At 37.1% G+C, this 27,891-nt stretch overlaps 1 protein-coding gene across 2 annotated transcripts; it reads left to right on the forward strand.

Moving 5' to 3' along the window:
* The first annotated feature begins 272 nt into the window (after window positions 1-272).
* LOC129889067 (probable phosphoinositide phosphatase SAC9) lies at window positions 273-27,428 on the forward strand. 2 transcript variants are annotated; one of them, XM_055964183.1, is made up of 15 exons: window positions 273-452; window positions 838-922; window positions 1,038-1,109; window positions 5,304-5,902; window positions 8,147-8,279; window positions 8,980-10,196; window positions 10,954-11,061; window positions 11,219-11,389; window positions 11,807-12,049; window positions 12,531-12,944; window positions 20,019-20,822; window positions 23,064-23,261; window positions 24,348-24,794; window positions 24,895-25,125; window positions 26,952-27,428. In XM_055964183.1, the coding sequence occupies exons 3-15, from the start codon at window positions 1,097-1,099 to the stop codon at window positions 27,231-27,233; spliced, it is 4,860 nt and encodes a 1,619-aa protein (XP_055820158.1). In that variant the 5' UTR covers window positions 273-452; window positions 838-922; window positions 1,038-1,096; the 3' UTR covers window positions 27,234-27,428. The 2 variants fall into 2 exon arrangements, with proteins under 2 accessions (XP_055820158.1, XP_055820159.1); XM_055964184.1 differs by lacking the exons at window positions 273-452; window positions 838-922; window positions 1,038-1,109 and having other exon boundaries at window positions 5,709-5,902; window positions 8,157-8,279.
* The last annotated feature ends 463 nt before the right edge of the window (window positions 27,429-27,891 follow it).

The raw sequence follows: 27,891 nt of genomic DNA on the forward strand, positions 1-27,891 counted from the left end.
TAAAGCTCCCGCTATGCGCAGGGTCTGGGGAAGGCCCCGACCACAAGGGTCTATTGTACGCAGCCTTATCTTGCATTTCTGCCAGAGGCTGTTTCCAGACTTGAACCCGTGACCTCCTGGTCACATGACAGCAACTTTATAGAACAAAATTATTTTATAAATTTAATGAAATCATTTTATGACGATGCAAAGCACGGAAATAAACTACTACAAATAAAAATGGCGTGACGTTTATACCCTTGATTTTGATATCAAGTAAAACTACTTTTCTTTGCAATGGGAAACGACCAAAAGGCAACATATATACACGGGTTGGGTTCTCTTCCAAACGCATCTCTTTTGCTTCATCACATCGTCGTCGGTCGATCGCCGGCTACAGCTGCCTGACCGGAGTAAACGCAGAAGTTGTACCATGTGGTAATAGAATAGTACTCCAATTCATATTTTCCCCGGTGAGTTACATTTCACTCTTCTATTCCGCATTATCCAACTCAAAATTATTCTGATCTGATTTTCATATTCAATTTGAAGTTCAAAATTACATTTGGATCTTTGCTTGACCGGAGACTTTTCTTTTTTCGAAGATATAATATTGGTCACATTGGTAGTGACTTACATGGTAAAATCTGTTATTTTGGGAGGGTAGATAGTAAAACTTTTACCAAATTTGCAGGTTTTCGAGGGTTTATTAAAGATTTTGATAAGATTAGGATTTCTGGTGGTATTGTTTGTGAATAAGCCATGTTGTTTCTGTAGTTCAATTTCATTCAGCGATGTAATACTGCGTCTGGGAACATATGGAATAGAACTTTTAGACTTGGGATATTTATTTTGCAGATTTGAAAGCAGTAACCCTATTCAGAATTTGTGCCTAATTATTTTGTTTGAGGATGTTGATGAAGTGAAGATATTGTAAATTCAGGTGAGTTAGATGAACTCTGCCTTTTATATAGCACGCATGGGAAAGAAATGAGGCAAACATTTCCTTATCCTCTTTGGTAATCTTCTGACATTTTTCTTTCCATGTGTCTTGTCAGATTTGAAATTATAATTCTCAAAGGTTTTATGAGTGCCTGAGCTTTTTAATTATCAAGACATGGATTCACCTGGTAAGATTTGAAAAGTTATAATTCTTAAAGAAGATTCTTGATTTTGCTTTTACTGTTTGTTTTCTCTCTACATGCACATATTTTAAGTTATAGACTTAGAGTGATGGCTAGTTTTTTCGTGGATGCAAAAATTGGGTTTTGGGATATTAAACCATTACCTGTTTTCTCAGTCAGTTGCTCAGAAATTCTTTGCTAAAAAATGGTAACTCTATTTAGAATTTACCTGCAGTGCGATTTTCTATTTGTTTGTTGTGGTAAATATTGGAAATTGCGTTCTTATGTGAATTTTATGTGAGAATTCTGAATAATTGAGGAAAAGGCTACATTACTTAGTTCAACTTTTGGTACGATGAATTGTGTTCTCTACTAGGAGGCTATTTCTAGAGTACAACCCCTTTTTTGCATAAGATATGCTTAGTGATCTTTCACCAAGCTCCTTTTTTCTTGGGAACTCACTTTTGGGAAATTAGCTAGTTTTTAAAGAACATCTTTTCTGATTAGATTTGTTCCATTTCCGATGAGTTTCACTCTTTCACTATGGAGGGGAGAGCATATTTCTTATCTGGAGATAAGTCTTTTAAATTAATTAACATTAGCGAAGAAAGGGTAAGATGGTTTTACTTACTTTACGAGGGCAATAGAAGGCTCATTAGCAAAATCAAAATTGGCAAAAACAACTTGTGGTGGGCATGCAATGTTTTGAAAGAGGCGTCACCGGAAAAGGGGAATCTTTGCCGGAGATGCGGTAGGAAAATAGAGGCTTTACAGAGTTTAGTAGAATTTTAACAGTTATGGCTGGTTGGTTTGTTCGTTCGAATTGGGGCATTGGTGGGTGATATGAAATTATTGGTGATCATTTGAGAAGTTATTGACGATGGAGGATGGTATGAAAGTGCAGACAATCCTGGGATTCCTGTGGAGACCACAACAACCAACGACAGGATTGGAACTCTAGAATTAAGAAAGAACATATTTTGAAGCAGCCATTCTAGAGATCTGGCCTTCAATGCAGATGAATGGTGTCTTAGCAGTTCAAAACAAAATTAAAATCAACTAGAGGCCAAAGCAAATATTGCCCATTTTCTTGCCAAATGCCAAATTGGGAAAGTTAACGATCCTTTCAACATATCTCCCAATCAAGAAGTTTCTCACAAATGGTTTCTTACCCGATGGAAGGTGAAGCCCATTGCGCATAATCAATTCCTTTTCAAAATGACTTCTCTTCAAGAAGAAGTTAGGGGTAGTTTGGTGTGCGGGATAAGTTGGGCTATCTCAGGATTAAGTATGGGATAAAATTTATACTGCGTTAAATTGATTGTATAAATTTATATCTGTCAACCAAATACAATATAAATTTTATCCCAATCATGGGATATCCCACCTTATCCCATCCAACTTGGGATTATTTTATTCCATCTCCCAAGAAGGATAAATTAGTCTTGAGATTATGATCCCATAACTATAATCCCAGGATAATTTAGCCCGCATACCAAACGAGTAATTAGAGTTAAGGTTGGAGATTGGTATTGGAATGGGAGGAGAATATCTTTGGAATGGTGGTTGTTGGTTACATAGTTGGCAATGACGGAACATAATCTGCAAATAGATGGATAAAAACATTTAGAATTCCACTCCATGCTTATGCTTAGTTGGGAAGCTCCTTTAGAGTTATTAATGATTTGTGTGGTGGCATCTTTGATACAAATAACAACAACATACCTAGTGTAATCACACAAGTTAAGTTTTGGAAGGGTAGAATAGGATGTACACAAATCTTACCCCTACCTTTGTGGGGTTGGGAGATTGTTTTCGATGGACCCTCGCTCAAAAGAAATGCTTTCGAAGCAGGATTCTAAGAAAAACATGACATCAAAATAGGACGATACAAGGAAAATGAAGCAATAGGTAGTAATACACATTGAAAAATAAGAGACTGGGCGACTACTAAATAATATTACTAATAAGGAGAACAGAGGAGGAGGGTCATTCCTTGCTTCTCCCACATAAAGTGCACAACACTCCGCTACTTACTAATCTTTTATCCTAATCCTCAACCTCCAAACCTATCTATCTAGGGTCATGTCTTCAGTAAACTGAAGCTGTGGTATGTCTTGTCTAATCACCTCCTTCAGTTCTTTTTTGGCCTACCTCTACCTCTCCCAGCTCTTGCTACAACCAACCTCTCCCATCATCTTATTGGCACATTTGCGCATCTTCTCTTCACATACCCGAACTATCTTAGCCTCACTTTGCTCATTTTGTCTTTCACTGGAAATGCTTCCTTTACTAGAGCAGGTAATGGAAATGTTGCCACAGAGGTCACTTCCACCTTACCTTGTATAACTATGTTCCTAATCATATCTCTCCTAGTATGCCCACACATCCAGCTGAGCATCCTCATCTTGCTGCTTTCATCTTTTGAATGTGAGTGTTCTTGACTGACCATCACTCTATCCATATTACAATGCTGGCCTAACTACCAACCACTGTGTAGAATTTATCTTTAAGGCTCGGCGACTCATTCTTATCGCATAGTACCCCGGAGACGAGCCTCCATTTCACCCTCTCTGCTCCAAATATGATGTGCGACATCATCGTCAATCTCCCCGTCACCCACCCTGCTCCAATACGATTATGGGGGAAGACATCGGTAAATTATGAAGTGCTTTTGCTTAGAATATTTACTTTGAGTGCACACATCTCATTTTTGAAGGATAGATGGCTAGGCAACTATACTCTTCAAGACGACTTTCCAAATCTGTTCAATATTGCCCCAAACCCCAACTCTTTCATTGCTAAATACAGGGAAGGGGGTACTGGGACTTCAAATTTAGGAGAAACATGTATGATTGGTAAATACATGAATTGCTAAGCCTTTGTGCTAGACTGCAACAAAGTAAGTAAATTCTCAGCGGTGGATAGACTTAAATGGGAGAATTATGGTGGGAGGCAACTGGCGAGATCTATCGGCAGCGAATTCCCCATACAAATAGAGGCACCTATTCGAAAACAAAAGTGGATGGACCTTCCTCAAGAAAAAAGCCAATCACAATCAAGGATGGATACCAGCTAAGGTGTTCTAGCAATTCTTTGATAAATAACTGGCTATGGAAACTCATTTGGAGATCCAAATTTTCACCAAAGGTTATTTGTTTCACCTGGACAGCGTTATAGGAGACATGCTTCACACAAGATAATCTGATGAAAAGGATTTTCTAGCTACCTAACATATGTTACATGTGCCAAAAGGAAGCTGAAAGTACCTGCTATTTGCTTCTGCATTGTGAGGTGGCCTTGGATATATGGTATTTTCCCCCCCCGCATTTTTGGTCTCAAATGGGTAACTCCTTACACAACGAAGGATGCTTATAAGAGCTGGAGTTTATGGAGAGTTGATAAAGCCATGAAGAAAATTGGGAAATGGTTTCTGCTTGTCTGTTTTGGTGCATTTGGACTGAGAGAAACAAGGGATATTTTGATGAAACTCCATTAGAGCTCTTTAAAGGTGAGTTGTATTGCTAATTTATTTTGCTGGTCTAAGATGTTCCCTATTAACAACATTGACAAACTTTTGCCTTATTAAAAGTATGGACAACGTTCGGATTTCATTAGCTCTCTAGTCTCTAGATCTAAGCTTAGTCAGTTGTGTATAGGAACCAGCTATATTTTTGGTAAGCTCAAATGTCAAATCTTGTATCATGTACTTTTTGCATCTCCTTGATGCCTTTTACTGAAATCACTCCATTAAAAAAAGTACTTGCTTTTCTATATGAGCATGCAAGTCTTCTTTGTTCACCAGTATATATGATCATGTGAACTTTTACTGGGATAATCAGTTCCATTCATCTTGATTTGACTGGGATTTCACTAGGTATGTTTTTTTTTTTATTTGCTACTTGGAAGTGCCTGTTGGAGGTTGAATCCAATGGGAGCTCTGAATCTGAAAGAACAAATTGTGGATGTCTCTGTTCTTGTTTGGGTCTGTTTGCTGGACACAGCTAGTATTAGTTACCATGCTGGTGACGCTAAATCTCTCTCTTTTTTTTTTTCATTTTCGCTTGCTAGAAAAGAGTGAAACTGTATTGGCTGGACAACTTTTTCTCTTCGTTAAAGTTTTTTGTTTGTGGAATTGAATGTAGTGCATTATCCTACTTTTCTGGGCTGTTCACTCATTTTGTTTTTTACTCACTTCAGCTGGACATCTGCGGGATACATCTGTTGTTGTTGTTACTCTGGAATGTAGTGAAGTATACATTATTGTTAGTTTGTCTTCAAGGACGGATACACAGGTGATCTATGTTGACCCCACAACTGGGAGTCTTTGCTATAATGCAAAGACAGGATATGATATTTTCAATTCTCAAAATGAAGCCTTAGATTATGTGACGAATGGTTCAAAATTGCTGTGCAAGAGTATAATCTATGCCAGAGCTGTGCTAGGCTATGCTTCTCTTGGGAGCTATGGTTTACTTCTTGTTGCAACAAAGTTGTCGGCCAGCATTCCAAATTTGCCTGGGGGTGGATGTGTATATACTGTAACAGAGACCCAATGGATCAAGATTTCACTTCAAAACCCTCAGCCACTGGGCAAAGGTGAAACTAAGAATGTTCAAGAAGTGATGGAGCTTGATATTGATGGCAAGCATTATTTTTGTGAATCACGGGATATTACTAGACCTTTTCCAAGTCGTATGCCCTTGCTGAATCCTGATGATGAATTTGTGTGGAATAAATGGTTTTCAATGCCCTTCAAAAAGATTGGACTTCCAGAGCATTGTGTTGTTCTTCTGCAGGTTTTGCTTCATACTTGGTAACTTTAGATATTTTACTTTTTTTGTGTGACATTTGACACTTGCTATGAGTTCCACTTGTATGCATATGATGCAAGGAAAAAGAAGAAAGAAAAACAAAGCAAGGCCATATGATCTGTGAAGCTATAAGAACCTCATGTTTTCACTTTTTGTACAGTTGGTGTAAACCTTGTGATGTAAAAAGTGTAGTTGACATGGTGGATTTTCTCATCTCCTTCCACCTATGAAGGAAGTGTTTTTGATATGCACACCTTTTTTGTCCTTCTTTTGAACTGGTAAAGTAGTAGTAGTATTGAAAACAGAAATCTGGCACTAAGTTGGTGCCAAGGATTTTTTCCTTTTTTAGGATCATTCCGTACAGAACAAGAAAGAGAAGATTCCACCTATACAAAAGCCTATTCCTGTAGTGAGTCTATAAAGTCGAGCATACTATTTTTTCATCTTTAACATCCTGTAGGTTACACCAAAAAGCCAAAAACCATAAGCAGGTGCACTTAATCTTCTGTACAGCCTCTATTTTCCCTACAAAACATCTGTACATATTACCCAACACATGCTAACATAGCATTCCAAATTTTCCTCACTGATTTACTCATCCCCTAGTGCCCCAGCTGGCTAGAAGTATTTTTACTGCATAGGGCATGGCAAAAGAGACTGAAAACATTAAAATGTTGCGACCAGATCTGTCTTGCAACTGTACAGTGCAAAAATAGATTGCAGCCACTGTGCCGCATACTTCTTCTCTTAAGGTTGCCTTGGGTAAGGTATGCATCGTGCAAAGCTGTCCACATAAAACAACTAACTTCATAAGGAGCCATCAACTTCCATAATTGCCAGAATTTTAAAGTAAGAGTTACTGAGAAAACTCCATTTACCTTCCTAATCCATATGGAAGTACCTGGTATCTATTCTTCTAGGAACACCTTCTCAAGAACATCTAAAAGCAAGGCCATCCTAGGAATTTCCCAAACAAAACAGTTTCTACGAAAATCAAGATACCAGTTGTTATTATTCCAGCAATCTGAAACCAAAGCACCAGTATTCAAAGTGAAATTGTAATGTTTGCATCTCGTTGCTACTATTAAGGAAAAGGTATTTTTCCTCCAGATTCACCTGAGTTTTAAAAAATAGGATATGCTGCAATTGGCTTATCAGTAAGTTATATGCTCTGTGCCAGCCTTCTGAGAAGTTGAAGACATAAAATTATGAAACCGTGGGTCAAACAGTGTTATCAAAAGCAAAAAACATGAAAAAACTCCTAGGGTTTGTTGGGGCTTTAAGCGCAAAGTCAAATAAAACATGGGCTTTAATGAAAAACGGTGCAAGGGGAAAAACACAGATATATATGTTTAGTTCAAGACTAATAGTTATAAGCATGAGTGAAAAGTATATGACCATAAAAATTGAATTTTTTTTTTACGATAAAGAGAGATATCAATTGTTTAGTGTCGCCTCTTTAGAAGCGGTTCACTGGAAAGAAAAAGTATGCGTTAGAACCTTGATGACTATATTGAAGCGCACATTAAGCTAGACGAAACACTCAACTCGTTTTGAGCCTTGCTTCAGGGCTTAAGCGCGCCTTTGACAACACCGGTGTCAAATTTGTTCTTTTTTGCTTGAATAGAAGTATCATCTGATCCGCTCATGGATAGACTCCTCATGGTAATGATGTTAGTCCTTTGTACAATGGTCGCTGTTACAAATGGAATATGATGACTTCTTGTTTTTTGATCTTTTATCCTAGTTGTTTTGAGTTTTTATTTGAGAAGTCTTATCAATCGCCTTCCCTCTTCTTCTGCATTTTGACTTAAAATGCTAGTAAAATGGTGACATGATCATTCCACATCATATTTTAACATGTGGTCTTCTTTTAGGACTTCCATTTTTTTTCACAAACTCTAGAAAAAATTAAGAAAGAACCATTAGATTGTTGGTTAAATTGGAGGTTGAACTTCATTACTACTCTGGTTTGATGATTTGATTGGTTAATGTAACTCTGTTTTCTTGCTCCAGTGTATTCAAATACCTTTGTTCTTCTATTCCTATCCATGCTGTCTGTATTTGAATCAAAAACTGAAGTTGTAACTATCTGTCATCTCCCGTCATCTGTACCTCTGGGTGCAAATTCTTTGTTTTTTGATAAATAGGGTGAAAACTCTTACTGTTATGAACCATTATGTTGAATGTGATAATATGAATTCTCATTGGGCCGATGATAATCCATAGGGCTTTGCAGAATCCCGAAGTTTTGGAAGCTTAGGTCAGCAAGAAGGGGTTGTTGCCCTCACTGCTCGACGTAGTAGGCTCCATCCTGGGACTCGGTATCTAGCAAGAGGCTTGAATTCTTGCTATAGTACAGGTAGCATAAAATTACCCTGTACATCTTGACGTTGATTTTTTCTTTTTCCTTTTGTTGGCCTTTGGGAACAGACCAGGTTATGTCACTTGTCGAGAACGGAGACCAGGTTATTATTTACTGTGGTTCTTTGTGGATTTTGTTCTTATGGATATGGTTAAGAATATTCCTTTATAATAGCTCTGCATTTGTTCATTTATTCTCCCATTACCGTTTGTTTGACATAGTTCTGCAGGACTCTGCATGCTTTGGTTAGCGATAGTACATTATGTTTCAAACCTATCTCTGGCGCAAAGTAGTTGTCTCTTTTATTTCTTGAGCATTCTGTGCTCATTCTATTATTGTTTGAATCGTCCAGGTATTCTTAAGTGTGTACTTTTTGTTCTCTGCATAGAATGGTGGTATCAGTTCTATACCTACTTTAGTTTCAATTTTCCAGCACAGTAGGTTCTGATATCTGTCCGACATGTATAGTGTGTTTATATGTATATAAAATTGATAATTTAAATAATTAATAAAACCTTACAATGTTTAGATAGTTTAATTTGTGAGATGTGCTGGACATCTTTTGCAAGAAAAAGAATCTGTGGGATATGTTTATCTTAGACATCTGTCAATTTGTAATCTATTCCGAGTCTTAAATGAGGCTTCTAATTGTAATTATGATCCCTTTATATTAGATTCACTACTGTTTGATGTACAGGCAATGAAGTTGAATGTGAGCAACTTGTATGGGTTCCCAAAAGGGCTGTTCAAAGTGTTCCTTTCAATACTTACATCTGGAGAAGAGGCACTATTCCTATGTGGTGGGGTGCGGAGTTGAAGTTGACTGCTGCAGAAGCAGAAATCTATGTCGCGAATCGTGATCCTTATAAAGGAAGTTCTCAGTATTATCAAAGGTTAACTAAAAGATATGATGCACGAAACCTAGATATAGCTGCTAGTGGGAACCAGCGAAAGAGTGCTTTTGTTCCAATTATATGTGTCAACTTGCTTAGGAATGGTGAAGGCAAATCAGAATCGACTTTGGTTCAGCATTTTGAGGAATCTTTGAATTATATTAGATCAATTGGAAAACTACCTTATACTCGGGTGCATTTAATAAACTATGATTGGCATGCCAGTGTAAAGTTGAAAGGAGAACAACAAACAATTGAAGGACTTTGGTACCTTCTAAAAGCACCCACAGTTGCTATTAGCATCACCGAAGGGGATTATCTGCCTTCTCTTCAGCGCATCAAAGATTGCAAAGGTGAAGTAATTTATAGCGATGACATTGATGGAGCATTCTGCTTAAGATCACATCAAAATGGAGTGATACGTTTCAATTGCGCTGATTCTTTAGATAGGACCAATGCTGCTAGTTTCTTTGGTGCTCTCCAGGTTTTTATGGAGCAGTGCAGACGGCTAGGTGTATCACTTGACAGTGATTTGGCATATGGATATCAGTCATATAACAACAATGGGGGATACACAGCTCCATTACCCCCTGGCTGGGAGAAACGGACTGACGCTGTAACTGGGAAAACATATTTTATTGATCACAATACTAGGACAACTACTTGGAATCATCCCTGTCCAGATAAACCATGGAAGAGATTTGATATGACATTCGATGAGTTCAAGAGATCCACAATCTTATCACCTGTCTCTCAATTAGCAGATTTATTTTTGCTTGCTGGTGATATCCATGCAACATTGTATACTGGCTCCAAAGCTATGCACAGCCAAATTCTTAGCATATTTAATGAAGAAGCAGGCAAATTTAAACAGTTTTCTGCTGCACAGAATATGAAAATTACCCTTCAGAGAAGATATAAGAACGCTGTTGTAGATAGTTCTCGTCAGAAGCAACTAGAGATTTTTCTTGGATTAAGGCTTTTCAAGCATTTTCCATCAATTCCAATCCAGCCATTATATGTATGTTTTATATTGTTCTCCTACACTCTTGTTTCATGTGACTCTACTTTCTTTCATTTTCTTTCTTTTGCTTTAAATATTGTTTTCTTGAACTGTCAATTTTTTAGCTCCTTTTTGACATTCTTCTAAGCTCATTTCTTTACACCCATCGAATGCATCCTAGTTGACCTGATCATCATATAAGCTAGGAGGAGGCTTTTTTTTACTTAAATCTTTGATAATTGTTAGCAATCTGGGTCTTTCTAATATATACATTACAATAATGGTTATCCTTCCCAACAGTCTTCTTGATCCATAAGCCTGAACCTCAACTTGTTCAAATCACGTTGAACTTCTATAATTTCCTCAAAAGTGTCGGCTTTATTTGGATATTGTTGGGAATGGGAAAGGAAGAGGAGAAGGTGGAAAGGAAGACAAGTAACTCAACCTATTGCTTTGATGAGATCTGTCTGGTTCAGTGGGAGGAGATGATCCCATTTGAAGAAACATTTGCTGAAGCTTTTCCTTGTAAAGAGGAAGTTGTTTTCCAGTTTAATTATCTCTAAACTGAATGATAAAAGCGGCATAAGCCTAAAAATCCGCATATCCTGAGGCCCCACTTGTGGGATTACATGGGGTATATTGTTTTTGTTGTAATCAGAGATATTTTCGTCAATTGTTTTGTAGTTGAGGTTATATATTTGGAATGAGCTAACTTTATTCTGTGAAAGTCATTTGAAACTTATTCTGTTACTGTTGTTTATGCTGATCTTGACAGGTCGCTTCCCGTCCCACTGGATGCTTTCTAAAGCCAATTGTGAACATGTTTCCAATTTCCGATGGTGGAGCAAGTCTTCTTAGTTTTAAAAGAAAAACAATGACATGGGTACCTGCACAACACTTTAGACATTTTTAAGCTGCATTTTATTTGATAAAAGAATCTTCTACAGTATAAATTCCCCTGCTGTTTCATCTACAGTAGGTTCATTTATATCCCGCAGCATTGTGCACCTTGTCTCAGTTGTGTACACATCTTCTTACAGGTTACCCCACAGGCTACTGATGTAGTTGAACTTTTTATTTACCTTGGCGAGCCTTGTCATGTTTGTCAACTACTTCTCACTGTTGCACATGGTTCTGATGATTCAACGTTCCCATCAACAGTTGATGTCAGGACAGGGCGTTATCTGGATGGACTTAAACTTGTTCTGGAGGTCTGTTCCATTTTTATTGTGAAATTATTTTGCCTGCACCTGGTTGTTACTTGCTTCTTTGCTATTCAAAAAATTCAAATCTATGCGATGCTTATGCAATTTGCTTAATAGGCATTTTCTCTCTCAACTGTGATGAGTGTTTTGTGCCTTGCCTTTTAGATTCTGATAATGGCTAAAGGTGTCTAGGATAGGCCGAGAGGAATTTGCGCCTTCCATCTGTTACTGGGAAAACAACATGCACATATGCCTCCTTTTTCCTGATGGAGGATATTATTTTTCTTTGCATTCCTACAGGCTACGATCCTACCAAATGTCTGAAAATGAACACCTTTCATAGAAAAGTTAAAAAACTTTTCATGTGCCTATGTCTGGGGTTACAGTCAAAAGTTCACAATTTTTACATGAATTTTTTCACAGGGAGCTTCTATACCGCAGTGTGCAAATGGGACAAATATTTTGATTCCATTGTCAGGACCAATTAGTGCAGAGGACATGGCTATTACTGGTGCAGGTGCACGCCTGCATGCCCAAGATGCATCCACCCTTCCATTATTGTATGATTTTGAGGAACTTGAAGGAGAAGTGGATTTTCTTACTCGTGTTGTTGCACTCACGTTTTATCCTGCTGCTGATGGTGGAGGACCTATAACTCTTGGTGAGGTACAAAGAAACAAGATAATTTTACTTTTAGGCATCCTTTCTTTCTGAACAAATTTTATAGGTTTTTTTCACCCTTGAACAGTCTTGTGTGAAAGTTTTGACTACATTTATCTGCACATGACTAAGAAGACATCGTCCAAGTCTGATGACTAACCTAAGTTATAAACATATTGTTAAAATGGTATTTTGGTCAATCAATTTTTTAGTTTTATGGCTTCCCACTTTTATAATTGTATAGATAACCAGTACGAAAAGGGAATCTTTGCTGCCTGATTGAAAAAAAAGTAATGTTCATCTAATTCTCAAAACAATTGGGAAACACATTACAGAAAGAATGTTATCCAGCTAGATAAAACCATCATTATTTTATTATCATGCGGTCTAAGTAATATGGCTTTACTCAGTTATGGAGCCATGCTGTTGCATGATATTTTCTTCAATCTCTTTAGAACATTTTTCTCTGTTGTAAAAACACATGCAGATTGAGATACTTGGAGTGTGTCTTCCATGGAGGTTCATATTGAAACATGAAGGCTCTGGCACTGGATTTTTTAAACAAGCAGAAACCCATCACGATGTTACTAACCCTTTTCTGGCTGAGCCTGGGGAAAATCCTTTCTCTTCTTCTTTAACCACTGGTACACAAGCAAACTCATCTGCTGACTTATGGGTAGACCTTTTGACGGGCGAAAGCAGAATTTCAGAGTCTAACAGGCAGCCGGCGACTGAAACTGTCTTTCATGGAGGAGATGACCAGCTTGACTTCTTGGATGATGCTTTTGTGCAACAACCAAAAGAAGCTAACGTTTTTTCCAACAGCACGTCTAAAGGGCCTACTGACAATAACACTCAATGCTATTTGGATTGTTTCAAACTCCTTGAGGGACCCCAAATGGTACGTGTCTTTTGGATTTTTATATTACTTTTAGCACTGTTACTTTTCTGCTTCTGATTACGGGTGGCAAAATCAGCCAAACCCGTTTGACCTGCCCAAGTTTTAATGGGTTGGACATGGGTTATATTACAAATGCGCTCAATTTGGGAACAATCCATCTTAACCAATGACAAAAGCTAGCCAAAACTCAACCCATGAGCAACCCAAACTTTACCCATCACTATCCAACCTTCAACCCCAATAATTTGATTCTTTTGTAACCAACGTTCACTCAAATGAAAAAGTTTCAATCTTGAAAATTAGATATCCTAACTATATTGTGAAGTGCTGAAAAAAAAGTGTTGGCATTACAAAACTTGGAGCTTTTAGTCATTGTAATTTGTAATTAGTAGCATGTAATTGCATTTGGGCTCATATTAACTAATTAACTCCTGAAATATTAGGCTCCTTCAATCCCATCATTATTTCATAATTTTAGGTTTTCACCTATGCAATAAAGCATTTCAAGTGTAAATTCAAAATCAGATCAAACTTATACGTCTTTACAAGCTAAATAATTTACTTCTTCTAAAGTTACAACAACAACATACCAAGTGAAATCCCACAAGTGGGGTCTGTGAGGGTAGTGTGTACGCAAGCCTTACCACTACCTTGTGGAGGTAGGTAGGCTGTTTTCAAAAGATCCTCGGTTCAAGTGCAACAATTTCAAATATAAAGAAAAGGAAATAGTGATGAGACAATTAATGGGAGAAGCAGTGCAGAACCTACAAGAAAAGAATATGAATAACAACAAAATATTGCAGTAGCTGAAGCATAATAAACAGATGAAGATAGATATCAAAAAGTATAAATTACAAAAACAGGGCACCCTCGAAAGCAAGGAAACACTCCACTACCTACTAACCTTCTTCCCTAATATACGACCTCCACACCCTCCTATCTAAGGTCATGCCCTTGGTAATCTGAAACGGTGCCATGTACTGTCTAATCACTTCTCCCCAATGCTTTTTTGGCCTACCTCTACCTATCCTCATGCCTACTACATCCAACCTCTCGCACTTCCTCACTGGGGTGTTTGCGCATCTCTGCTTCATTTGTCCAAACCATCGCAATCTCGCTTCTCTTATCTTGTCCACCACAGTGGCCACTCCTACCTTATCCCGTAGTACTTCATTCCTAATTTTATCCCTCCTAGTATGTCCACACATCCATCTCAACATCCTCATTTCCGCAACATGCATATTCTTTAACTTCTTCTAAAGTTAAAGAAGTGAAAATCATTGTTCAATTTTTTTAATTAGACAGAGTGTGTAGTAGTACTGAATATAGTACACCTAAGGGATTTGTTATATAATACTCCACTTAACTGTAGCAGGGATTTGTTGTGTAGTACACTTAGTGGATTTGTGATTGTACAAGTAGTTAAATTTATAAAATTTTGCAATATGTAGGATTTGTGATTGTACAAGTAGTTAAATTTATAAAATTTTGCAATATGTAGTGTTTCTGAAGACTTGTTTGTGGATATTTTGAAAAGAAAATTTATTGATATCACTTAAAAGAAAAAATAAAAGTTGATTCAAATTGGGTGGGTGGAGTTATAACCCATCATTTAGCCCGTCCTTTTTTTTGAAACTCGTACAACTAAAATCCTCAGAATTAATGCTGGAGACCTCCAAAAAACTGTTAGGAATCTAGATTACTAACAAAGATCCTAAAAAATCTACGAACTCTTCTGCTTCTTTTATACAAAATTCCTTACACCAAAAATTAAAGGTGGCAATGCATCTATCTTTAATTTTCTGGATGCTGTGTATCCTATCTTCAAAACATCTTGCATTTCTCTCTTTCCAAATTGTCCACCAAATACAAGATGGAATTAATCTCTACCATTTATTTTGAATCTTCCTGTCCCCTCTCCTGATCCAGCAACTTAAGAGATCTGCTGTGTGCTCTGGCATTGTCCATTTAAGTTCTGTTAGTTGAAAAAACAGAGTTCTTCATGATTTGGAGGTGAATTTGGAATGAAGGAAGAGATGGTTGTTGGTCTCTCTTTTCTCACAAAAGAGAAAACACCTGGAAGCAGGCTTTGGGCAGGGTTGGGCATTGACCCATCTATTTGTTCAACCCATCTAGACTCAGCCAACTTCAGCCCAAACGGCCCATTTGCCATCCCTACTTACGTCTGATAGACTACTGAGCTATGATTCTACACTGGTAATTGCTTAGAATACAAGAAGTGGAGATATTAGATGAACTAACTACTCTAGGAATTGGCTATAAATGCAAAGACTCTGATCTTAGCCAATCTAAATCATGAAAACACCTTGTCATAGTCATAAATGCTTAGTGTTACTTAGTTTGTTGAATTGTGATGACATCCTTTGTCTAAATCGAAAAGAAGTCCAAACTAATGTTCTTTCTGGCGAAATAAATCATTACGTGATTGTATAGAAAAATTAAGAAAATATATGAGCCAATTGTTATGACCCGCCACTTGATCTTGAAAAAGGTGGAAGAACCTAGAGTCTTGGAGAGGTTAGTGGAAGACTCTAGATTCTTGTAGAAGCTTGTAGAGAAATCTTGAAAGACTTGGAATTCTCTAGAATGTGTAGAGAGTTCTAGAGTAGGGGCTTCTTTGTTAATATGGAGGGACTTGTATAGTAAATTTTATTTACACTTAGGCCCCTTAGGAGTAGTATAAATAGAGGGGACATTCATTTGTAGCAAACCATCAAGCAATCAAACATTCTTCCAAAAGCAATACAAAAGCCTTCTTCATAAAAGCTCTCTTGTCTTTCTTACAATCTAGCGTTCCCTTAGCGGTCTAGTCTTAAAGGCTTACTTGAGCTTGCAAGATCGTCAAAAGATTTGTGAGTAAGTTGTCAAGTGCCGCACAGAGGTCTTAGTTGAAGTCTAAGTCCGTGACAACGTGGTATCAGAGCGAGGTTCTACTAAGGGATATGACAAGTGAGGGAGACATCAACGCCACTACCGCCACCAACGTCAAGCAAGATGTTGGAAGGAAGCACCGCAAGGGAAAGAAGAACTCTAAGAGAAATGAGGAGGTGCCGCTTGAGCCTACACCAAGCGAGGCCCTTACATCCTACTCACCCTCGGCCACTGAGGTGAGTGACGATGAGCGAGGCGAGGAACCCGTGGACGTCACGCCCGGCATGGAGTGGATCGCAAGGGTGGATGCTGCCCGACAGGCCGTAGAGATATTGGGCAAGCGCTTGAATAAGTTCGACGGCAAGTTCAAGTCTCTAGAGGAGTTCACCCTTGAGGAGAACGACAACATTCGGAAAGAGTTAGAGGTGCGCAAGGCTGCCGAGTACGGGATGAAGGAGGTGATCACTTCCTTGGAGTGTCGGCTTGTGGACGCGCTAAGCACGATGGAGACCATGAAGGCCGAGATGGAAGCACTCAAAGGAGACATAGATGCTAGGAGATGCATGACGACCAGTGCGGACCGGGAGGCCAAGATTGAGGCTCCCAAGCCACCAATGTTCAAAGGTGCCCGTGATGCACAAGAGGTGGAGAATATCTTTAGAAAACATTAGAAATAAAAAAGAATTCAAAATAGTAAAAATAAAAAATAAATTAAAACAAAAAAAATAAAAATCGAAATAAAAGAAAGAAATCAAAAAGTAACCAACTTGTAATTACAGCAATTCACAGCCTCTCCTTGTGAATTGGAGAGTGTAATTACCCCTTGCCAATTACACCATTACCTACTGACCAAATAATTACATGGCCAACCAAACGTGTCAGATAGTGTAATTACATCGAATTATACCAAATTCAATTATCAAGGTGGCTTTCCAAACAAGTTTTTAGTGTAATTATGGTTTGATTTTCTTTCATATTAGGCCATATACTCAGTTATTTAAACCCCAATGGCTTGAGGTAATAATCAAGTTGTGTTATCTGTTCTTTCTCTTTTTTTTTTCCACGTGGTATCAGAACCTTCTTGATAGAATCTACCGTTTGCACAACATAACAGTGCCTCGGGAAGAAGAAATTAGTCACTATGCAACTTCTTCCCATGACCACAACACTATTTGTGCTAACATTCTTTTCTGTTGGTGGTGTACAAAGCCAACAACACCACAAGGTAGATCAGCCTCCGGTGAGCAAACCTTGAAATAAACTCCGGTAGAAGACATGTCACGTGCGGTTTCCAACGAAGTTTCCAACAAATGCTACACTTGATAACAATAAGAGTAAATTAAGCTACATACTATATTTGCACAAATTCTAGAATATACACAAGGATTCTAATAATATGTTTTTCACTTGCTTGTGTCCCGATGGAACAAGAGCTATTGAATTGTAGTGGGAAAAACTGAAGAACCTGTCTTTTAACCTTTATAATGGAGAAAATGACAAAACACTAGAGTAAATACTGATATTACATAATCTATTAATTTATGCCTATGTTGGTCAAACTCTTCAATAATATCGATGGTGCGCGTCGGATTCTCTAAAAGTGGTGTATCTTTGGAGGATCCAACACAAGTGTAGCGACATTTTTAGAGAGTCTGAACGACATAAATTAATACATTCTCCGTTTCAATTTATATGATAGAGATAGATTCGACATGTAGTTTAAGGTAGAAATGAAGGTTTTGAAACTCGTGGTCTTAAATATGCCATTACATTTGTCTGGTCGACTGGTCGTAAAGATATCATAATTATTTGTGTAAAAGCAGCTCGTTAACAATAATATGAAAAGCTTAAAGTTAAATTGTTTTCAAATATAGAAGTGTGTCATTCTTTTTGAAATTTTCTTAAAAGGAAATACCGTCATATAAATTGAAACAAAGGGTGTACAATTAAAAAGAGCAGTTAAGTGACTAGTGTGTCATTCTTTTCGAAATGTTCTTAAAAGGAAATACCGTCATATAAATTGAAACAAAGGGTGTACAATTAAAAAGAGCATTTAAGTGACTATTTTAACGTGAACTATATTTAGTCCCAAAAATGGGCTTTTACCAATAATTTAGAAAATTATGGAACTTGACCTGAACATACTATAATTGACACAACAACAAAAATTTGAAATTAGGACCAAAATGCCAAAAGAAGATAAAAGTTTAACTAAAAGAAAATATAAGACAACTTGAGAAAGGGTTGGAAGAACCCGCTCACTATTTATATCAAGAGTATAGATTTGCAAGATGAGTGTCGGATTGTCCCGCAACTACAATGTGATGAAAAGTCAAAACCATGAAGCTCTAAACAACAAAATCATTGGATTTCTAAAGGTCCCAACTGTCTGTAAGGTACGTGTTTTTTGTTAAAGAAAGAGTAAAGTGTTAAAAACATGCTTAAACTATCCCCTTTTTCTTGAACTTGTAAACTATCCCCTTTTTTGAGTTTCATACATAAACTATCACTCATTAGATTACCTTGCCACATGGTATTCCACATAGACAAAAAATTCTACCTTAGCAAAAGGATAACTTCAAATTCAAATAATTAATCTCATATCACGTGCTTACCATTTAAACTTTTTTCCTTTTTTCAGTTTTGAAAAGTTTCATTTTGTTAGATTCGGTATGCAAGTAGAAAATATTTTCTTAAAAGCATTTGTATATATCTAACCCAAAACCAAAAAAATGTAAAATTCTTTTCGGAGGTGGGGTAGGAATATTTTTTAAAAAAATTTAAAAAATCTTTAATTTTTTTATGGGAGGGGACGGGGAGGTAGGGGATGGGTGGTTCGAGGGGGGAGGGGTAAGAATTTTTTTTAGAACTTCTATTAAAGAAATTTAAAAAATTGAATATTTTTTGGTGTGTTTGTGTGTGTGTTTTGGGGGGGGGGGTGTTACCTGGGGGAGTAAGTGGTGGAATGTTTTTTCCATGTAGCAAAATTTTTAAAATAAAAGAGTAGTACATACACCATCAAGAGAGTGTAGTAAAAGAGAGATGTGTGTTTCTCAAACTAATGAGTGATAGTTTAGGTATGACACTCACACTCTCAATAGTTTAGATGTATGAAACTCACACTCCCAATAATTTAGGTATGAAACTCAAAAAAAGGAGATAGTTAGGTGCCTTCTTGACACTTCACTCTTAAAGAAGGGTTTAACTCAACCCCTAAAGTTAGCTCATGAGAGTAGGATTACCCAAGATTATATAAGGAAACCAAATGCCCATTCCACAATTGACGTGAGAACTCTACACTCCTCTGCACGCCTAGGACTAGACATCTAGAGTGAGTACAATATAAGATGAGGCCCAATATCAGGTAACCAATGAATTGGGATGGGCCTGACTCTGGTAATAAAGAAATGGACCTTGAACTTAACTTTATTCCAAAAGCTAGCTCATGAGAGGAGGGTCACCCCAGACCATATAAAGAGGCCACCTCATCCCTTTAATAACAGATGTGGGACTCAACACCCCCTCGCATACCCAAGATTGGATATCTAGAGCGTGTACAATATTATATAGGGACCCAACATGGGGAAACCTAGAATTGAGATGGATCCTGCCTTGGTACCATAGATACCATGATAATGAAATAGAGCTTCAGCCTAACTCAACCCTCAAAACTAGCTCTATTGTAAGTATTGCCACCATCTAAGGAATCCAATTTTCCTCGTCCTCATGGATGTGAGACTCAACAATTCCTCCCTTATGGGGCATGGACAATAGAAGATGAGGGCCCAACATCAAGAAAACAATAAATTGGGATGGGGACCATACTAAAAAATAAACCTTGGTAATAATTTAACCTCAAAAGGTAGCTCATGAGGGAAGGATTACACAAGACTATACAAGGAGACCAAATACTCATCCCACAGCTGATGTGGGAACTCAACATGTTTCATCATTCCCCTGTAAGTGCTTCTCAAAAGATGATTATCATGATCATCCGTCCTATGTTATTAATAATTTGTGTATGAAATTCCAGTTTGTTAATAGTCCCTTTGGGGCTGTTACACTTGTAGAAGTAGCACTTCCATTTTATGTGCATGTTTATATGTGATACTCAGACTCTGATCCAGCTGGAGAAGATTTGTGATCTATTTACACCCGTATTGTTATCATTTGACTATGCAGGAGAGAAAGATAAGCTACATGGCAGCTATGAGACTTGAAATTGAACGCTTTCGCCTGAACCTCTCTGCTGCTGAAAGGGATAGGGCATTGTTGTCAATTGGCGTTGACCCTGCTAGTATAAATCCAAACCTACTTGGCAATTCCCGTGTGGGAGGATTCTGTAGGGTAGCAAATGTCCTTGCTTTGCTTGGACAGGCTTCTCTTGAGGATAAAATTACTGCTTCCATTGGTCTTGAGATTGCCGATGATACCACTGTAGATTTCTGGAATATAGCAGGAATTGGGGAGAGATGTTTTGGTGGGGCATGTCAAGTTCATTATGAAGATGGGCCTGTATTGAATGTGCCTTCTGTATCATCAACTTCAGCTGCTGCACAGACCTCTTTTGTGTGTTCTGAATGTGAGAGAAAGGTTTGTAAATTTTGTTGTGCAGGGAAAGGAGCTCTTTTACTTGCTATGTTGAACTCTAAGGAGGTTCCTAGCTACAATGGTGTGAGCAGCCAGGGGGGAGCAATCTATGCAAACTCTGTTGATTTATCCTCAAATCATTCCATGACACTTGATGCTGTCATTTGCAAAGCCTGCTGCATTGATGCTGTGCTTGAGGCTTTAATCTTGGACTACATCAGGGTTTTGGTTGGCCAGAGGAGAAAAGCACGTGCAGATAGCGCTGCTCAAAAAGCTGTAGACCATGTGATTAGATTTACTTTGGGGAATTGTCAATCCACACGAACTGCGTATGCGGAATTGTTTAATGGAGAGGAATCACTTGCTGAATTTCCTTTTGCAAGCTTTTTGCACCCGGTAATATTTTTTGGACCTATCCTAATCCCAATTATATTAGCATTATTAGCACATATATTCTTAGAGTACCTTTTCTTGTTTTAGTTTTTCTAAAACTTTATGTAAGAGGAGTGATTTAATCTTTTCCATGTTTTCACAAATCTGTGGAAATCAAATGTGAGTGACACAACATCTCATTGTTGATGTAAAACTGGATTCTCTTGAACGCAAAAGGCTACTACTTAATTTGCCTAATTACTAATTTCTGTTGAAAGAATTATTTTCTCCTTCTAGCATCATCTGAAACTGACTATGCAGTAACTAAGGTGAACCTTGATTTGATTGAAAGCCTAGGTTTTAGCTCAAACGTTGTGCCATTCTTGTCGACCGTACTTTTTTAAAGTTTAAGAAATCAATTCTCTATCTCTGTCCTGATGAGAGAACCAGATTCTCTTGCCTGAAATTTGACATAGGAAGAATGGAGGTCTCTAAGCTATTTTTCAGCTTGTTCTGAGATGGAAACAAGAGTTGATAGTATTAGATGGATGAACGGAAAGAAAAATTTAGGTAGCCGGTAATGTGGCCTAAGACTGCTAGGTGGATCTGGATAGATGATAACAAGTAAAAGTGGAAGGGGGGGAGGGAAGAGATTGTTTTCAAGTTCCATGGAGAAGCCTATTGGATTAGATCCTTAAGGTTAACAAGTAATAACTAAATCTTCAACAGAAACTGTACAAATCACATCATGGTTCTTTACTCGGCTTTATAAAATGTATTGTATGCAAAAAACTTTCTTGTTCCTATTGGGGTCAATGATATGAAAGAATAAGATGAGTCCTTAGATTTCAAAATCTAGCTTATAGTTAGTTGGAGATTTATGTGATGAAGGTTCACCAAGACACCATCTAAGCTTCTTTCAAGTTGGGAAATATCAACTTAACCAACAACTTTTCTGTTGATTCAGGCTGTATTTATGTTGCAAACAATGCCAATAAAATCCCCGTTTGGACAATATTTAGCTGAAGTTGAAAAAAGAGTATGTTAAGTTGAAGTTGAAAAATAGTACATGAAAGTTGAAATAATGAGCTATAACTATTATTTCACTTGAAATACTTACCAATCAAGTTTTTCAACTTCAAATTCTCTATTTCAAGTTGACATTGAAACAGTAGTCAAAATTATAGAACATTGTTTCGCAGATAATGTTTGTCCAAATGCATGCTTATCATTTGTTTTTAAACAATAGTATTTCATTCTTAAACTTTAACTGAAATATTATTTGCAAATCAATATTTGTTCTAGTAGTTGGTCCATTATTTCACTTGAATAAAAAGTTTGAAGTTGAAAAATTGGTTTGAGGAATAGTTCAAATGAAATAATGGTTTTCACCCACAAAACTTTAATTTTTTCCAAGTGGAAGCCATGCCTAGACACAACTTCAATTTCCAGATGCTCTTTTCAACTTAAATTTCAAATACTTTTTCTTAACTTGAAGCAAAAATTGTCCGAACTCCAAGTTACATGATCATCATTTTTTATCTGGTTCTTGAAAAGTAGAAAAAAACTTTGGTAATGTATTTATATCCTGAAAATTTACCTCTAGAAACACAATCCTATTATGGTCTGATTTGGGTCCCTCCGTTGATCCTTTGCCTCCCACACCTTTTCCTCAAAATGAGTAGGAAGATAGAATTTTAAGAGGTTAGCTATTATGATTTGTTCCATTTAAAATTTTCTTTTGAGGGATTAAGTAGAAAGATCATGGCAAAAGTAGGCAAGTGATGAAAAATACTGGAATTATGAAATGACAAGGCCATAGATGACAGGTTGTGTTTTCATTAAATATTTTGATTAATTCTCTCCTGATTCTACTTTCAAGTGAGCTCTATCTTTCACACCCTATCTTGATGTAGTGGAAATATTTTCTTTAACATATTTTTTATTTTGAATGATATAAGAACTTGAAACATAGTTTTGAATGATATAAGAACTTGAAACATAGGTCTTTACCAAATTCAACTATAGACCTTTATCAAGTTGTTGACAAAAAACATTTGGTTCCTGAAATATGTTTGATCTATTACAAACAAATATATACGATCGAATACAAGTTCAGGAATGAAATGTGATTTCATTTTTACTTCCAATGAAGTATGAAGTTTAACTTTTGGACATATCCTTCTCTTTGGTCTTGGCATATGATATTGAAACATTTGATGGGCTTAAAAAAACGGAAATCTGATCCTTCTCCTTCTTGTTTAGGTTGAAACAGCAGCAGGATCTGCACCATTCATGTCGTTGCTTGCTCCATTGAATTCTGGAGCACAAGATTCATTTTGGAGAGCTCCTCCCAGTGCTTCCTCTGTTGAATTTGTCATTGTCCTTGGCGATTTATCTGATGTTTGTGGTGTTGTTCTTCTAGTTAGTCCATGTGGCTATTCGATGGCAGACGCTCCTATTGTAAGTTCACTCCTCGCTTGACAAGATTTTTAGCTCTAGCTGATTTTTAGTCATATTCAAATATGGAAAAGCCAAGACAGTTTGGACCTGATTAAAAATCTCATGCTGTCGTGCAATTTCTTATAGTTTATTATCTAACGTTATCTCATAGATTGACTTCCAAAAGCAATTATAGTTCTTTTTTCTTTTCCTTTTGCTCGGAAGAGAAATGGTATGTATGTTTTAACTTGTTTAACAAAAATTGCATGTTATATTGTATGACCCTTTTGGTTATTCATTACATGATTTGCCTATCCTTGTGATCAGAGAGCTTTTTTTTTTGGTGAGACATAAGAATCAAACTGTTTATCCAATCTTACCTTGCACCTCAAAGAAGGAAGTGTAAAATGTTGAAATGAGAAAAAAAGGCCTCAAATGTTCAGTCTTCTAGGATTATACAAATTGAACTGGATCGAATGGAAAAATGGTTTCCTTTCTCTCTGGTGGAGAGGGATGTTCTATGAAATTCTGAAAGTTCTCTCTTCCTTCCTACTCCACCTCCCCCAAGGTGGCACGTATCTTTTCTCTTTGGAGATCCCATAGCCAAGGGATTATAGTAGTATGATAGTTTTCCCTATGTTCCCATTATATTGTTTGGGAGAATTGAGTTTCAGATGTGGAAATTTTGCAGTTCCCTATGAAGGACGGATTGTAATAAGATATTTCTCATTCTGTTTCCTGTGACTGCTTTGTTTTTCCCTGAGAAGAGCAATGTTAAATGTTTTGTTTAGGAGTTCGTAATTGTGCAATATGTTTAATCAACTACTATCTGTTAAGCTCGTCGTTTTAATTACTTACAACATACCTATAAGCTTAAATGGCCCTAGATTGACCATAGATATGAAACTTGTGTGTATGGCAGAATCCTAGGGACTTGCTCCTTGTTCATGTGATTTCTCTAGGATTACCAACTTGCTTATGGCAGAGATACCTAGCAATTTGTTTGTTGTTCATGCAATTTCTCTTCCCATTGTATAGTTGATGTGGTTTCTCATTCCTTACACCACTGTATTAATGCTTTAACGGAAATTTATTCTGTCTGTGCAGGTTCAGATTTGGGCAAGCAGTAAAATACACAAGGAAGAAAGATCATGTGTGGGGAAATGGGATATGAGATCTATGATCACCTCTTCCTCTGAGCTTTGTGGACAAGAGAAGTCTTCTGAAGTGCCTAGACATGTAAAATTTTCTTTGCGTAATCCTGTTCGATGCCGCATTATTTGGATAACATTGCGTCTACAAAAAGTTGGCTCAAGTTCTGTAAATTTTGAGAAAGACTTTAGTCATTTGTCCATAGAGGAGAACCCATTTGCGGAGCCTGTGAGGCGTGCTTCATTTGGAGGACCAGTTGAAAGTGACCCATGTCTTCATGCTAAAAGAATCTTGGTGGTTGGAAGCCCATTGAGGAAAGATGTAGGGGCAACGAGTCAAGGCTCTGACCAGATAAATACAAGCAATTTGTTGGATAAAGGTCCCCCACTAAACAGATTTAAGGTGAAGCAAACTTTCACCTCTAGAAATTGTTGCCATTTAAATTTTGTCATACTCCTGAATAATAATGAAAAATTATAATTCTAATCCATTCCCTTTCCAGGTTCCAATTGAGGTTGAGAGGCCAACTGACAACGGCCTTGTTTTAGAACAGTTTCTACCCCCAGTTTCACCTATGCTGGCAGGTTTTCGTCTTGATGGTTTTAGTGCAATAAAACCTCGAGTCACCCATTCACCACCTTCACGGGTGAATCCATGGGATGTTTCTTCTTGTATATTGGAGGACAGATTCATATGTCCAGCTGTACTGTATATTCAAGTGTCTGCTTTCCAGGTATGAGGATACTATTGATGTGATTTACATTTCATCAACTGATATTTTTCTATATCAACTAACTGTTCGACATCCTTCTTGCGAACTGATTACTTTTTTGATCTTGTAAAGCTACTGCTCGTCCCTAGTTCAGTACTAGACACAAATGCATTTTAGATGAATCTCATCACTTGTGCAAAATGTCACTTTGCTAATGACCTGCAGCATGTGATTAAATTTGATATGATTAGCTTAACCTAAGAATTCTTTAAAGTTCCATCTTAAGTAAACTAAAACTACTCTAGTATGTCTTGCCAGCATGTAATATATATGTTAGTTTCTGTTTCAAATGGCTATAGTTCTTCCATTCCTATTTATATTGTTTGCATGCTGACAAACATGTGCACCGATGCGAGATGTTCTGTGTTCAAGTTAATCTAGCTCACAGAGACATGCATGAATTGTATTATTAGAAAGACTCCTGTAATCACCTTACAGACATTTTTCAAAGGTTCAGTCAATGGCGTACCTATAATTTTGAACAAGCGGGTTCGAATAAATACCACAGTAGCCAAGAATAGAGGCAGCATCAGACATATCAGCCGAGAATTTCTTTTAACTCTGTTTTTCTTCTTTCTTATCGCGCCCTCACGATGCAATCATCATCTCTAAATCACATTCGTTATTTTTTGACAATGGACAAATTTTCCATATTAATATTTTGAAATTTATTCAAATTTATTTTTAGAATAATTTATCTTATTTATTTTACTGAAACTTTCAAACAATTTGAAGATCTTTTAAATTTTGACCAAAGTTCTATCTAAATAGTTTAGAGGAGCTTATATGCTAAGCCAAAAAATTCAGTATTGAACAAATAAACGAGTTCGATACAAGCCAAATCAAATTAAGCTAAAATATAATAAATCAATCCAACAAATATGCTTACATGTTTTACTAAAAGTTATGGAAGAGAAACAAAATTCACTTTGTATAAATTGAGATAGATTCCTAGCGACTTGCTTCTTGTTCATGTGATTTCTCTTTCATCATGTAATTGATGTGGTTTGACATTCCTCTTGCTTTGCCATTCATTTTGTGGGTCCTCCCCTGTGTTCAGTGAGCTAATACCGTTGAACCTTGGATGAAATAGGTAGATATATAGAGTTAAATATACCACGCCAGCAATAAAACTGTATCCCTCTGCTTGCATAGGGATAGACATAAGTCGTTAGAATTCATGTGCTAGTGATGGATGGCTAGAGCTGACCCAAATTTTACATCCTCTAGATCAAAGTGAGAAATTTGTGACAATGCTTCAAACAGAGAGGATGATCTGAACATATGTAGACATTTATATGTTAGTCACCAAAGAACTATTACATTGTGTATAATATGTTTCTCTTCGAACTGGAATTTGCTTCATGGAGAAAAAAAGCATCTAGACATCCTCGGTGAACATGCCAATAACTAGAAATTGAAGATCATGCCAATAACTAGAAATTCAAGCTAACATTGTGTTGGTTTATGACCACCAAAATCACATCTTTAGCTGAATGATATGGACTTTCTTTCCTTTTGTATGTGTAGTAAGAGTTCTTTGGCTAAGTAATTTATGCCAACACTAGATAAGTCATCCCCAAGACAGGCTGGAGCCCCAAACAATCCTTCCTATAATCTGACTTCCCAAAGGGAATGCTTTTTACTCCGCACGCGAGATTGATATGGTTTTTAATGTATGAACAAGTTTGTTGAGCTGTAAAAAAACACTAGTCTGGTTATTTCTAGAAACTGTTATCTGGTTTTCTGCAGTTACGGTAGAAAATTCACATGATGATTATCTACAGGAACCACACAATATGGTCACTGTTGCAGAATACAGGCTGCCAGAAGTGAAGGCGGGGACAGCAATGTACTTCGATTTTCCTAGACAAGTTAGTACTCGTCGAATCTCATTTCGACTTCTTGGAGATGTTGGCGCATTCACTGATGATCCATCAGAGCAGGATGACTCGGATGCTAGGGTCCAGATTGTGGCAGCAGGACTCTCTTTGGCTAATAGAATCAAGTTGTATTATTATGCTGATCCCTATGAGCTCGGAAAATGGGCGAGTCTTTCAGCTGTTTGATTAAGATAATCCCCACTGGTTACATGATTAATTTTGTATTTTAGGAGTCTATTCTTGTTGCTTTCAGGTGCTGCTTCAAAACATTATTGATTCATTTCATGTTAATTTGTATAGGAGAGAGTTAGAGTTATGCTGTTAAATTCTGTATAATTTGTTGTGGCGGAAGAGAACATTTTGCAAGAGTTGGATGTATAATTTCGAGCTTGTATTAAGAAGATATAATGGAGTCTGCGATACTAACGAAACTTATATATTACTATAGATTTAGATCGTAGAAGTGTGGATCCCAAAGTTGAAAGAGCTAAAAAATCTTAACACCCTTCCAATATCCTAAAAAAACCAAATTTGTTTGGAGCGATGTAATTTTTACCTTTTCATATGGGAACCGAGAAAAGCTTCCTCTGATGCCAGGACTTTTAATATGAGAATGCAGCCTTGATCACTATCAGTGTGGAGGATTGGATATGGTGGTGATGTGTCTTTCCACAAATGGAGAACGGTACTTGTATTACTTAATTGACCGGCAAGAAATAGCTTAGGTAAGAATCGGTAGACTTGTATTTATAGTAATCTCTTCCATTATTGGTTGTCACAACTCAACTCGCCGTGAGTGGCATCCACAATATGCACGCAATTAAAACGACTAGACGTGATAGTT

Source organism: Solanum dulcamara, chromosome 5 (genome assembly GCF_947179165.1).
Source record: "Solanum dulcamara chromosome 5, daSolDulc1.2, whole genome shotgun sequence".
NCBI lineage: Eukaryota > Viridiplantae > Streptophyta > Magnoliopsida > Solanales > Solanaceae > Solanum > Solanum dulcamara.